This window comes from Bison bison, unplaced genomic scaffold (assembly GCF_000754665.1).
Source record: "Bison bison bison isolate TAMUID 2011002044 unplaced genomic scaffold, Bison_UMD1.0 scf7180017864263, whole genome shotgun sequence".
Classification (NCBI taxonomy): domain Eukaryota; kingdom Metazoa; phylum Chordata; class Mammalia; order Artiodactyla; family Bovidae; genus Bison; species Bison bison.
The window spans coordinates 1156986-1169364 of NW_011494835.1; the positions used below are offsets into that span (position 1 = coordinate 1156986).

Genomic DNA, 12379 nt, shown 5'->3' on the forward strand with positions numbered 1-12379 from the left:
AGCGCCGAAGAATTGATGCTTTTGAACTGTGGTGTTGGAGAAGACTCTTGAGAGTCCCTTGGACTGCAAGGAGATCCAACCAGTCCATCCTGAAGGAGATCAGCCTCGGGATTTCTTTGGAAAGAATGATGCTAAAGCTGAAACTCCAGTACTTTGGCCACCTCATGCGAAGAGTTGACTCATTGGAAAAGACTCTGATGCTGGGAGGGATTGGGGGCAGATGGAGAAGGGGACGGCAGAGGATGAGATGGCTGGATGGCATCACTGACTCGGACGTGAATCTGGTTGAACTCCAGGAGTTGGTGATGGACAGGGAGGCCTGGCATGCTGTGATTCATGGGGTCGCAAAGAGTCGGACATGACTGAGCGACTGAACTGAACTGAATACTCCATTGTGTATATGTACCACAGCTTTCTTATCCTGATGGACATCTAGGTTGCTTCCATGTCCTGGCTATTGTAAACAGTGCTGCAATGAACATTGGGGTACATATGTCTCTTTCAATTCTGGTTTCTTCGGTGCGTATGCCCAGCAATGGGATTGCTGGGTCATAAGGCAGTTCTATTTCCAGGTTTTTAAGGAATCTCCACACTGTTCTCCATAGTCCCTGTACTAGTTTGCATTCCCACCAACAGTGTAAGAGGGTTACCTTTTCTCCACACCCTATCCAGCATTTATTGCTTGTAGACTTTTGGATCGCAGCCATTCTGACTGGTGTGAAATGGTACCTCATTGTGGTTTTGATTTGCATTTCTCTGATAATGAGTGATGTTGAGCATCTTTTCATGTGTTTGTTAGCCATCTGTATGTCTTCTTTGGAGAAATGTCTGTTTAGTTCTTTGTCCTATTTTTTGATTGGGTCATTTATTTTTCTGGAATTGAGCTGCAGGAATTGCTTGTATATTTTTGAGATTAGTTGTTTGTCAGTTGCTTCATTTGCTATTATTTTCTCCCATTCTGAAGGCTGTCTTTTCACCTTGCTTATAGTTTCCTTTGTTGTGCAGAAGCTTTTAATTTTAATTAGGTCCCATTTGTTTATTTTTGCGTTTATTTCCAATATTCTGGGAGGTGGATCATAGAGGATCCTTCTGTGATGTATGTCGGAGAGTGTTTTGCCTATGTTCTCCTCTAGGAGTTTTATAGTTCTCTGGTCTTATGTTTAGATCTTTAATCCATTTTGAGTTTATTTTTGTGTATAGTGTTAGAAAGTGTTCTGCTGCTGCTGCTGCTAAGTTGCTTCAGTCGTGTCCGACTCTGTGCGACCCCATAGACTGCAGCCCACCAGGATCCCTCGTCCCTTGGGTTCTCCAGGCAAGAACACTGGAGTGGGTTGCCATTTCCTTCTCCAATGCATGAAAGTAAAAAGTGAAAGGGAAGTCGCTCAATTGTGTCCAACTCTTCGCGACCCCATGGACTGCAGCCTACCAGGCTCCTCCATCCATGGGATTTTCCAGGCAAGAGTACTGGAGTGGGGTGCCATCACCTTCTCCTAGGAAGTGTTCTAGTTTCATTCTTTTACAAGTGGTTGACCAGTTTTCCCAGCACCACTTGTTAAAGAGATTGTCTTTTCTCCATTGTATATTCTTGCCTCCTTTGTCAAAGATAAGGTGTCCATACGTGCATGGATTTATCTCTGGGCTTTCTATTTTGTTCCATGTTTTCTTTAATATTTCTAAAGATTTCGTTTCAAATTTCCTAAATATTTCAGTTCCAAATTTCAGAGTTCATATTTAGTGTCCTAGTCATATAATGTGGGTCTAACTGTTATCTATGAATAGAAATACTTTGAAGGTCTGTTCTCATTTGCTTGAAGTCAAGGTTGGTTTTAAAGCTTTATTTTTAAAACTCTTAACTTTTTTTAAATATCAGAAGCTATAGGAAAGACCTCAAGCTTACATTTTTAATTTAAAAAGCACATAAATTCAGTTGTTTTCATTATTACACCATGTTATTCATCCTTAGTAAATGCTAGATTTGCTCTTGTCTCTGTGTCCTGAAGAATTAATTTCTAAAAAAGTCTTCAAAGTAATATTGAGGTACTTGTGTTCAGAGCAAAGTGATAATAAAGAGGCTTAGTAAGATTCTTGTTTGGATCTAGATTTAAGATACTTGAATTACAGTTTCTATTCATGTATATTACTACAGCTGAATGGACCTTGTATAATGTGGGAGTATATGGTAGCCACTACTGAAGAATGTCTCCACTGTCTGGATTAATAGTTTTGAGAAGTACATCAATTGTTGTTCAGTTGCTCAGTGGTGTCCAACTCTTTTGCAACCCCATGGACTCTAGCCTGCCAGACTCCTCTGCACATGGGATTTCCCAGGCAAGAATACTGGAGTGGGTTCCATCTCCAGGGGATCTTCTGGACCCAGGAATCGAACCCACATCTCCTGCATTACAGTCAGATTCTTTACCATTGAGCTACCGGCACAGGAGAGCTCCTGGTTTCTCTGACACCTATCCATTGCCCCAGTTCGTGAGTTCCATCAACCTTATTTAAACAACCAGTCAGTCCTGCCTGAGAACCTACTTTGCTTGGTTAAATCAGAGCCCCTGCCCAACAGGAACTCAGTCTTATGGCTAAGGCAGACAAATGAGATAGATAATTGCCATACTGTGTGAAATGCTCTATGTCTGAGCCATACTCAGAAAGCCTTGGGAATATTAGGATGGTCATCTAAGCCAGATAATGCCTGAAACAGGTCTTAAAAGACAAGTGGAAGTCACCCGAGCAATGAAGAGAAAGAAGACACTTGAGACTGAAAAAACACGTAGTGGGTGGGTGCAAAGAATGTGAGGAAGACACAATAAGGGAATTACAAGTACTCTGGGTATACTTGGCTGGAATATATGAGGTTAGAAAGTGAGACTAATGTAGGCAAAGGTAACTTACAGAGAATGTTGTATAATGTGCTAGGAAATCCAGGTTTTATTCCATAGGCTGTGAGAAACTGTTAAAGGATTTTAATCAGTTAAGTGGCATGCTCAGATTTGTCTTTCAGTGAGAAAAAGAATGACTGTGGAAGGAATGGTGCAGACAAGCCTGGAAGGATGGACTCACCCAGAGATTTGATGTACTTAAATATTCCTTCATATTTGCAGTCACAGAGTGAGGTCTCTAGCTTTGCCCTAAAATAAACTAGTTTTCCTGGGCCCTTTGGGTTGGTATCTATGCTGGAGAAAATCCAGGGAAATGACTCCTGTTGCTGTTTCTTTTTCCTCATACTGTATTTTGACAAAAGATAATTATGTACCATAACACTAACAAGTATTGATAGGTAGTGGTGCCACAAGCTAGAAGGCCAGGAGGCATTTAGTGTATTTGCCCCTCATACTAGTTACTCTAGGTTTGGCACAATGCTGAAATCTGTTTACTCAGCAAATATGTTAGATGTATTCTAGACACTAAATTAAGCATTGTAAGAGTTTCATAGATGAGATAAATACAGATCCTTTATATAAGTCATTTAAAGTCTTGATGAAAGTCAGGTACATTAGTATGTATTAATGGTTTTAGTCTCTAAGTCATGTCTGACTCTTGCGGTCCTCTGGACTGTAGCCTCCTAGGCTCCTCTGTCCATGGGATTTCCCAGGCAAGAATATTGGAGTGGATTGCCATGCACTTATCTAGAGGATCTTCCCAACTCAGGGATCGAATCCATGTCTCCTGCATTGACAGGCAGATTCTTTGCCTTTGAGCCACCAGGAAAGCCAAATTAGTATGTGTTATAACAGACCAAATGGCTGTCATGAGAGATGTACAGAGACTGTAGGAAGGGAAACTTTCATGGAGGAATTCTCAAAAGATAGATAATATTTGAACACTCAAAAATATAGAGAAAATATATTTAGGTATCCCTATTTAGGTAGGGAAAACTATAGGAACTAGGCAGAACATACGCTGGAAACAGTATGTGATCCAGTGTGGTTGGAATTGAAGTAGTGCTGAACTGAGAAATTTGGACTTTGTCCTGTAGGCAGCCTTGGAAGTTTTCTCAGGATGGGTGTGGTAATCAGAACTTTGTTTTAAATATTTTAATATAACAATATTGTGAATAAAATGGATTTCCAAAGGAAAAGAGAATTGGAGAAAACAAAAAGCTATTGCTATAGTCTAAGCTCAAAGTAATGAGTGTCTGAAATAGGCAAGTGGTAATGGGATACAGATAGGACAGTGGAATTTATGAGTATAGTACAGTTGAACGTTGCCACTAATGAGATAACAAAAATGAGGTTTTAGAGTGACTTGGAGATGGTGATCCTATTCAAAGAAAGCAGCAATAGATTTAGCAAAGAAAAATGATATCTCAAGGGTATAATTTTTATATCAGTTAATACAGCTTAGTTATATAATAGAAAGCTTTTGGCTTTTGATATACTAAAGGTATAGCCTTTACTTTGAGCTCTTTAACACTAACTATAATTTGCAAACTATAACATAGCAAACAAAGAAGCCAACATATAACTGAGCATACCTTCTTGGTCTGGTAAGATACAAGTATGCTTTGTGTATAGAAGTGTGATGTCACCAAGTGAGAAATGCTGTGCACTTTCAGAATTTAGAAACCTTAAGGTTATTTCTGTACTGAATTTTGAACCATCAATTATTTAAAGGAATTTTAAAATCTTTTAGTAAAGTAAATAATTTTTTGGAATATGAAAATTTGCCTATGTAACTTACCTATATCATGTATCCATATTATTCTTAGAACTAATATTTTTTCTGCATTCCTCATTAAAGTGTGATGCATCTTCTTGTACCATCATATAGACTGACTTGTGGCTGTAAGAAAGTCTTCGTATCTTAGAAATGTACAAGATAATACACATCATCCTTACCTGTTAATATTGTTCTAATAACCCAACTCCTTTATCGTACACAAAAATATTTAAGGTACAAACACACCTGAGGCAGTGACTGCTATAGTAATCAGATGCTTTTGTGTTTTTATAGCTACTACTATTCCATAGAAGAGATTTCATTACAATTTCTATCAACTTCTTTAATCATGTCTTATGTCTTTTAATTCTTTCAAATTCATCATTAAAAATCCAAATAGCAAAATGTCTTATAAACACTGAAAAGATAATAGCTAGTGTTTATATGTGGCATTGTTTTTATTGTGTTTTTTTTTTTGCCAAAACCAATCTTAAAATTATGGTGGACATTGTTATAAGTACACTATCAAGATGTATATATGATTGAGGCTAATTACCACATAAATACTTGGGCTTCTATAGCCTTGGTCTCTAAACTGGATACGTGAAGCTGAAGCTTTTTAAGGTTATAGTTTGTAAAATAGTATAGCGTCCATCTGTTGGGTAGTATACCCACTATAGAACCTCTTTAAGTGCAGGTGGATTCTTTACCACCTGAGCCCCCAAGGGAAGCCCAAATGCAAAAGGCAAATGCAAGGAATCCAAGTTTTTGTCTAGAATGTGAGGTTAAGCAATGAAGTAACAATCACAGTTCTAAAAAATGGATGTTCGTCTCTCAGTTCAGTTCATTTGCTCAGTCGTGTCTGACTCTTTTCAACCCCATGGAGTGCAGCAAGCCAGGCTTCCCTGTCCATCACCAACTCCCAGAGCTTGCTCAAACTCATGTCCATCGAGTCGATGATGCCATCCAACCGTCTCATCCTCTGTTGTCCCCTTCTCTTCCTACCTTCAATGTTTCCCAGCATCAGGGTCTTTTCCAATGAGTCAGCTAAAGAACTCACACATATTTGTCCTCTGCTGCTGCTGCTGCTAAGGCGCTACAGTCGTGTCCTACTCTGTGTGACCCCAGAGACGGAAGCCCACCAGGCTCCACCGTCCCTGGGATTCTCCAGGCAAGAACACTGGAGTGGGTTGCCATTTCCCTCTCCTATTTGTCCTCTACTTCAGTTCAATGAAATAAAACAAGTCTTTTGATCATGGAGAAAGTGCATATTGCAGTGTATTCTTTTATCATTTTGCTCTCCTTGCCATGTTGTGCCCAGAATTAATCAGAGTCTCTATATGTCAGAAATCTTCTTCTGTTTCATTGTACTTCAGTTCAGTCACTCAGTCGTGTCCGACTCTTTGTGACCCCATGAATCGCAGCACGCCAGGCCTCCCTGTCCATCACCAACTCCTGGAGTTCACTCAGACTCATGTCCATCGAGTCAGTGATGTCATCCAGCCATCTCATCCTCCGTCGTCCCCTTCTTCTCCTGCCCCCAACCCCTCCCAGCATTAGAGTCTTTTCCAATGAGTCAACTCTTCGCATGAGGTGGCCAAAGTACTGGAGTTTCAGCTTTAGCATCATTCCTTCCAAAGAAATCCCAGGGCTGATCTCCTTCAGAATGGACTGGTTGGATCTCCTTGCAATTTGTCCTATTAACACAAAATATACAGAATCTGTTCTTTGTTCATTTTTCAAACACCTAATACTTTATTATGATTATGAAAGACTGAAGATTAAAAAAAACTTTGACTACCTGCCTTTACAAGAGTCTGACAGCCTCTCATGTGTTTAGAATTTGCCCTGAAAAAGTTCTACTTCATCATATGATGTTTGCGTCATATGAGAATTTCTGTTGTAGGCAATGAAAGGTAAATAATTACCAAGGAAACAAGATCTTTAAATAACCAAAACTGTCTGCATTGTCCAACTTACTTAAGAAGAGAATGTTCATTGTAAATGTATTAATATGTAACTAGACCAGTCTCATTCTCCTCTGCTATTTGCCAGTCACACAGTTAATAGCTATCTAGAGGTTTGATCATTCTGTCTACAAATATCCGTGTTTACCCAATCTTATTTGCACTATAAGTTTTATGACAAGAGTGTTCTTGGATGAGTGCTTTTATATGTTTTCCAGGATTTTTTTGACTGAACTAAACTAAAAATGGGGCAAGTGTGGTTTAAGATTTTTTTTCTTTTGTGTCTTATTGTCCAAAGTGTTAAAATAGCTTTAAAAAGGTTTGAAATAGTTTTGTATTTTGGATTCTAACTTGTCTCTTACCCAAAGGACTCTGTTGCCATGATACTTTGTCAGCATTTTAACATTTAATCTAGTGAACATTTTTTTAAACATCAAACCATAAAACACAAAAGCAAATTCTAGAATGATAAATTTATGACATACTTGTAGTGACTAAAAGGCAATTTGGACTAAAATCTTCTTTAAAAGCATGTAATAAATTGGTGATATTGAACCTAGAAACTCATCTAGATGCTTGTGTATGACTTTAGATACAGATATTAGATATTGGGTATTTGGATACAGGTGGGTACTTTTTTTAAACCAAATATAGAATTTATCTTGTAAAGTAAATAATTTTATTTAATTCTTTAATGTGTGGCTGAATAAATTATGTATAGAGAAGGCGCTCGAATAAGTTTAACACAGTCTGAGCATTGCCTTTTACCTTTGATTTTGAAGGGAGAGAGTCTAATGGGCTCAGCCCATGTCAGATACCCACCTTCGCCCTCCCTCTCCCTACTGTCCTGTCAGTCTTGATTGTGGCGGGGTCTCCTGACGCAAACGTGACCGCCTACGCTCATCCTTTCATCAGGGTCAGTGGTTGAGGTCCTTTCAAACAAGAAGGCAGGGTTGGGGCAGGCAGTGCAAACGTGTCTGCTAGAGCACTTAACTAGTATAGATTTGTATTGTTTTTGCTACTGAAAAAACACTAAAAAGGAAAAATGTACATGGTTGACACTGGCTATTTGATAAACACAGAAACTCTCTCTGGCAGTTGATTTAGGCTGGCAGATGTAGATTGCTTTGCTGAAAATAGTGGAGTTGTCATATTCACAGTTTGAGAAAAATCAAAAGTTTTTACGGTATATCCTTATTAAAGATTAAAGTGCTACTGTAGTAATTATATGCTGAGGACAAAGTCATTTCTGTTCATGAAAACTGAAGCCAATACTTTGAATACTGAGTCATTTCATTGTAAATGTTCAAAAAACTAGAGCTGATGAAATGTTCCAGAACATTCTAACTAAACAGTGTACCTGGAATGGTATCTATTCTATTTCTCATTTCATTTTCCAGAACTTTTTACATTCTTCCCCTCATTATTAGTGCCAAATGCTTCTCTTTAAAGAAAAATGAATTAACAGCTGACTAGAAGTTTAAGATAATGTGTTCAACCTCCACCATCAATCTTGAGAGTAGGAGCCTCAAATTTCTCCTCTTGGTGTTAATAAGGGAAAAAGAGAGATTGACAGAAACAGAGAGAAGTAATATTCTAAAGATGAACCTACAAACTGGGGCAGTTGAGAAATTTTCATGTCAATAAATAATTATAATTTTATAATTATATTAATATAATATTAATTACATTATAATTATAATGTATAATTCTTCTACAGCAATGACTGATTAGTTTTTTTTGGGGGGGCAGATATTCGTTGCTTGTGATATAACCTTTTAAAATGCTATGTCTTTTCCATTTTGTAAAGAACATATCTAAAGTGGAAGTTCAGGGGGAGTTGCTAATATTGAACATAAACATCTCTTCATGATTATCATCAGTGATTGTTAAGGAGGAGACAAAATACAGCCTAGACAGACGTCTCACAGACTGACCTTCACATTCACTCTCCTCCTAGCCTTTCTCCAACTTGTTGCCCAGGTGCAAATGTGATCTGTTCTTATCTGCCTAAAATACTTCCTGATTTTCCTCGCTCTAGGAGAAAGACCAATTTTAACAACATGATCTGCAAGGCGCTGTATGATCTGGCCTCTGCATTCATTTCCAGGCTAGTCTTATGCTGTCTTTGCTCTCTGCATTCCACTATACTGGCCTTCCTTCCTTCTCATGATTAGTCATGTGCCTCCCCAATACACACCTCACATTCCTGCCTTAAATAGTTTGTCCCTTCCACCACCCTATACCACCTGTATTCTATTCTGTTGCCTAACTTTTATTAATTATTCAGATTTACCTCAGCCATCACTTATTTCCTAGTGGAAACTTTCCCTGTCCTCCTCAAATTGACATGTCCTATCAAAGCATCGTATACATCTGTTTCAGAGCAGTTTTTGTAGTTGTTAATTTATGCTTTTTAAAAAAGTGATTGATATAATAATATCTTTCTCTATAGACTCTATAGGAAGAATCATCTTTTTAATTGCACTCTTTTGTAATAGGCTTTAAAATAATCACAGTAGTAGTAATAATAGTCATAATGAATTGAAAGCCATGAATGTTGTACAACCTATGTGATTGCCATTGATTTGCTGCATTCTGATCACTTTCACAATATTTTGTTTAATCAAGAAAGTCTTGTTTACATCTTTGGCTAATCTTTTTCCTTTCTGTCAAAAGTTCAGGGGGAAAAAAGAAGTAAAACTGATGAATAACTAAAGCAGTAATTAATAAAAGTTAATTAATAAAGTAGTAATTAATTAAAAGTTTATTGTGTACACACCAAAAGACAGTTTGCAAACCAGGAGCAGTTGAACCAAAACATGGAGTGAGGCTTAGAGGTATATTGTTAAAAAGCAGCAGTGACCATTTTTCAGTGACTGGTTACAATATTAGAATTTTCTTAAATGAAAGGGAAATGGGTAGTGAACGTCAAATATCAATTTAGGGAGACAGTTTAAGTTTCACTTACAATTTTCAGAGGCATAAACAAGAAGTGACCCAGGTCAAGTTAGCCTCGCTTGTCTTGCAAAACAAGCTAAATTAATCTTTGCTTGTATGACTAAACTGGTTTTGTCTGTTCAGGGGATTTTCAAGTCTTATCTCCATTTGTGTTTGATTTTAATGGTACTCTCTTCTGAGAATTAATTCCCTGTGAGCTTCTCTCACACATTCAAATCTGCACACAAATAAATGTTTCCCTTAACCTTTTTTCTCAGTTTTGTTCGGGGTCACATTTCAGGCAGCATCAACATTCCATTCAGCACTGCATTTACTGCTGAAGGGGAGCTTACCCAGGGACCTTACACTGCCATGCTCCAGAGCTTCAAAGGGAAGGTCATTGTCATCGTGGGGAATGTGGCAAAGCACACAGCAGAGGTAAGTGTACTCAGAAATGTCATATGGACCTCATGATGAGTTGTTTACCGGCCTACTGCAACAGGTTGTCTAAATGTTATTTCTTCAGGAGCTGGTTGCAAATCAAATGAGCTTTGAATATCTGTCTATATTCTTACATCAAAGAGATTGTCTACCTTTTCCTTATAGAAGAATTCAAGCCTTTTTTCCTCACTCTACAGCATCAGGATCAATACTAAGCTTGCTGCTGCTGCTGCTAAGTCGCTTCAGTCGTGTCTGACTCTGTGCGACCCCATAGACGGCAGCCCACCAGGCTCCCCTGTCCCTGGGATTCTCCAGGCAAGAATGCTGGAGTGGGTTGCCATTTCCTTCTCCAATGCATGAAAGTGAAAAGTGAAAGTGAAGTTGCTCAGTCGTGTCTGACTCTTAGCGACCCCATGGACTGTAGCCTACCAGGCTCCTCCGTCCATGGGATTTTCCAGGCAAGAGTACTAGACTGGGGTGCCATTGCCTTCTTCAATACTAAGCTTAGGAAACTTCAAATGATAGCCTACTATGTTTTGTTGTGGTTTTGATGTTTTAACTATTTTCTGAAATTACAAGAAGTAAATTCAGTTCCTTTCATTGGAGAAAAGCAGTGGGACTTGATTGGTGGTTTTGAAAGTTGATTGTGATGGATCATTTGTGGGTTTTCTTTCTTACAGGTCCAAAGCTTTATGGTAATAGAGAATTTGGGAAGGATATCAACTTTCAGGAACTGAGGAGTATATGAAACAGTAAAATGGCTTTTCTCTCTTCTGGCTATGTTCTTAAAATTTTTGAAACTTGAAACAGAGTAGTTTCTGGAGGTCAAAAACTTCACCTTTTTTTTTTTTAATTTATTTATTTTTAATTGAAGGATAATTGCTTTACAGTATTGTGTTGGTTTCTACCAAACATCAACCTTTACTTTTCATAAAAGACAAGTTAGAGGCTATCTGGACTATGAGAGCCAAATGTACTTATTTACAAATCCCTCAGTCAAACATTAAAATGTACACTTTGAATATGTATAAGTTATTGTATGTCAATCAGAGCTCTATAAAGCGGCTTTTAAAATGACATATCTAGATGTAGGCAACAGTGAACCAGGACAGGCCCTTTTTCTAAAAGGACAGAAGAATCTGCTCCTGAAAAAGTAGCAGAGATAGTTTGCTCTCTGAAGATAGCTTATGCAAATAAGCTGAATAATCCAGAAAGGATATCTATGGAAATGTAGTCAAGTGAGAACTTTAAGACTATTGTCATAGGCTGTTTTAAGCATCTAATAATCTTGTTTAAGAAGTATTGGCTTTTGACACTCAATTAAAGTCATCCTTGGTTAAAAAAAAGCTTAATTGACAAAACTAAAGAAATATCTGAGTGGATATTAGCTATGTAAGTCTTAAATTATTCATCTCTCTTTTATGTCACTGTATTTAGCACCTGATAGGGAATCTAAATTTACCTATTTCAGAGAAAGTCAGTATAGTAAATGACTAATGTGCAATTTTAATAAGTAACTGAGAAGATTTTAGAACTAAAGCCTTGGTATCTCAATTATTTTTATGTAAATCGGCTTTTATTATTACTACTATTACCACAATACTGCTGCTGTTACATTAATCCATATTGCAATATCACTCCAATGAAAAATATCCATTTTCCATTACAATGCATATCAATACATTCAACTCACAGAAATAGTATTCAGAATCACTTATTTCTGGGTGGCACATAATACACAGCCTTAGGAAGAGTTGTTTTTTATTACTCCAAATGAGCTGGACTTTAAAAAATTATTTTATATTTTGACTGCACCATGAGGCATGCAGAATTTTAATTCCCTGACCAGGGGTATAACTCACACACCCTACAATGAAAGCATAGAGTCTTAACCACTGGATTGCCAAGGAAACTGTCAGGAAGAAATGTTAACAGTGATAATCATCCCAATTACTGACTGGTGATTGTGTGCTTGGCACTGTGACAAGTACTTCTATATGTTATCTCTTTTTATTCTTCATAACAATTCTGTCAGTTCAGTTCAGTCGCTCAGTCATGTCCGACTCTTTGCAACCCCATGAACCGCAGCACACCAGGCCTCCCTGTCCATCACCAACTCCCGAAGTCCACCCAAACCCATGACCACTGAGTTAGTGATGCCATCCAGCCATCTCATCCTCTGTTGTCCCCTTCTCCTCCTGCCCTCAATCTTTCCCAGCATCAGGGTCTTTTCAAATGAGTCAGCTCTTCACATCAGGTGGCCAAAATATTGGAGTTTCAGCTTCAACATCAGTCCTTCCAATGAACACCCAGGACTGATCTCCTTTAGAATGGACTGGTTGGATCTCCTTGCAGTCCGAGGGACT

At 38.1% G+C, this 12379-nt stretch overlaps 1 protein-coding gene across 3 annotated transcripts in view; it reads left to right on the plus strand.

The window, feature by feature from the left end:
- TBCK (TBC1 domain containing kinase) overlaps window positions 1–12379 on the plus strand; it is a 213329-nt gene that overhangs the window by 169975 nt on the left and 30975 nt on the right. For all 3 annotated transcript variants that reach the window (XM_010848238.1, XM_010848237.1, XM_010848240.1), the window contains one exon: window positions 9851–10010. In XM_010848238.1, the coding sequence (XP_010846540.1) occupies window positions 9851–10010 (160 nt within the window). The remainder of the gene's footprint in view (window positions 1–9850; window positions 10011–12379) is intronic.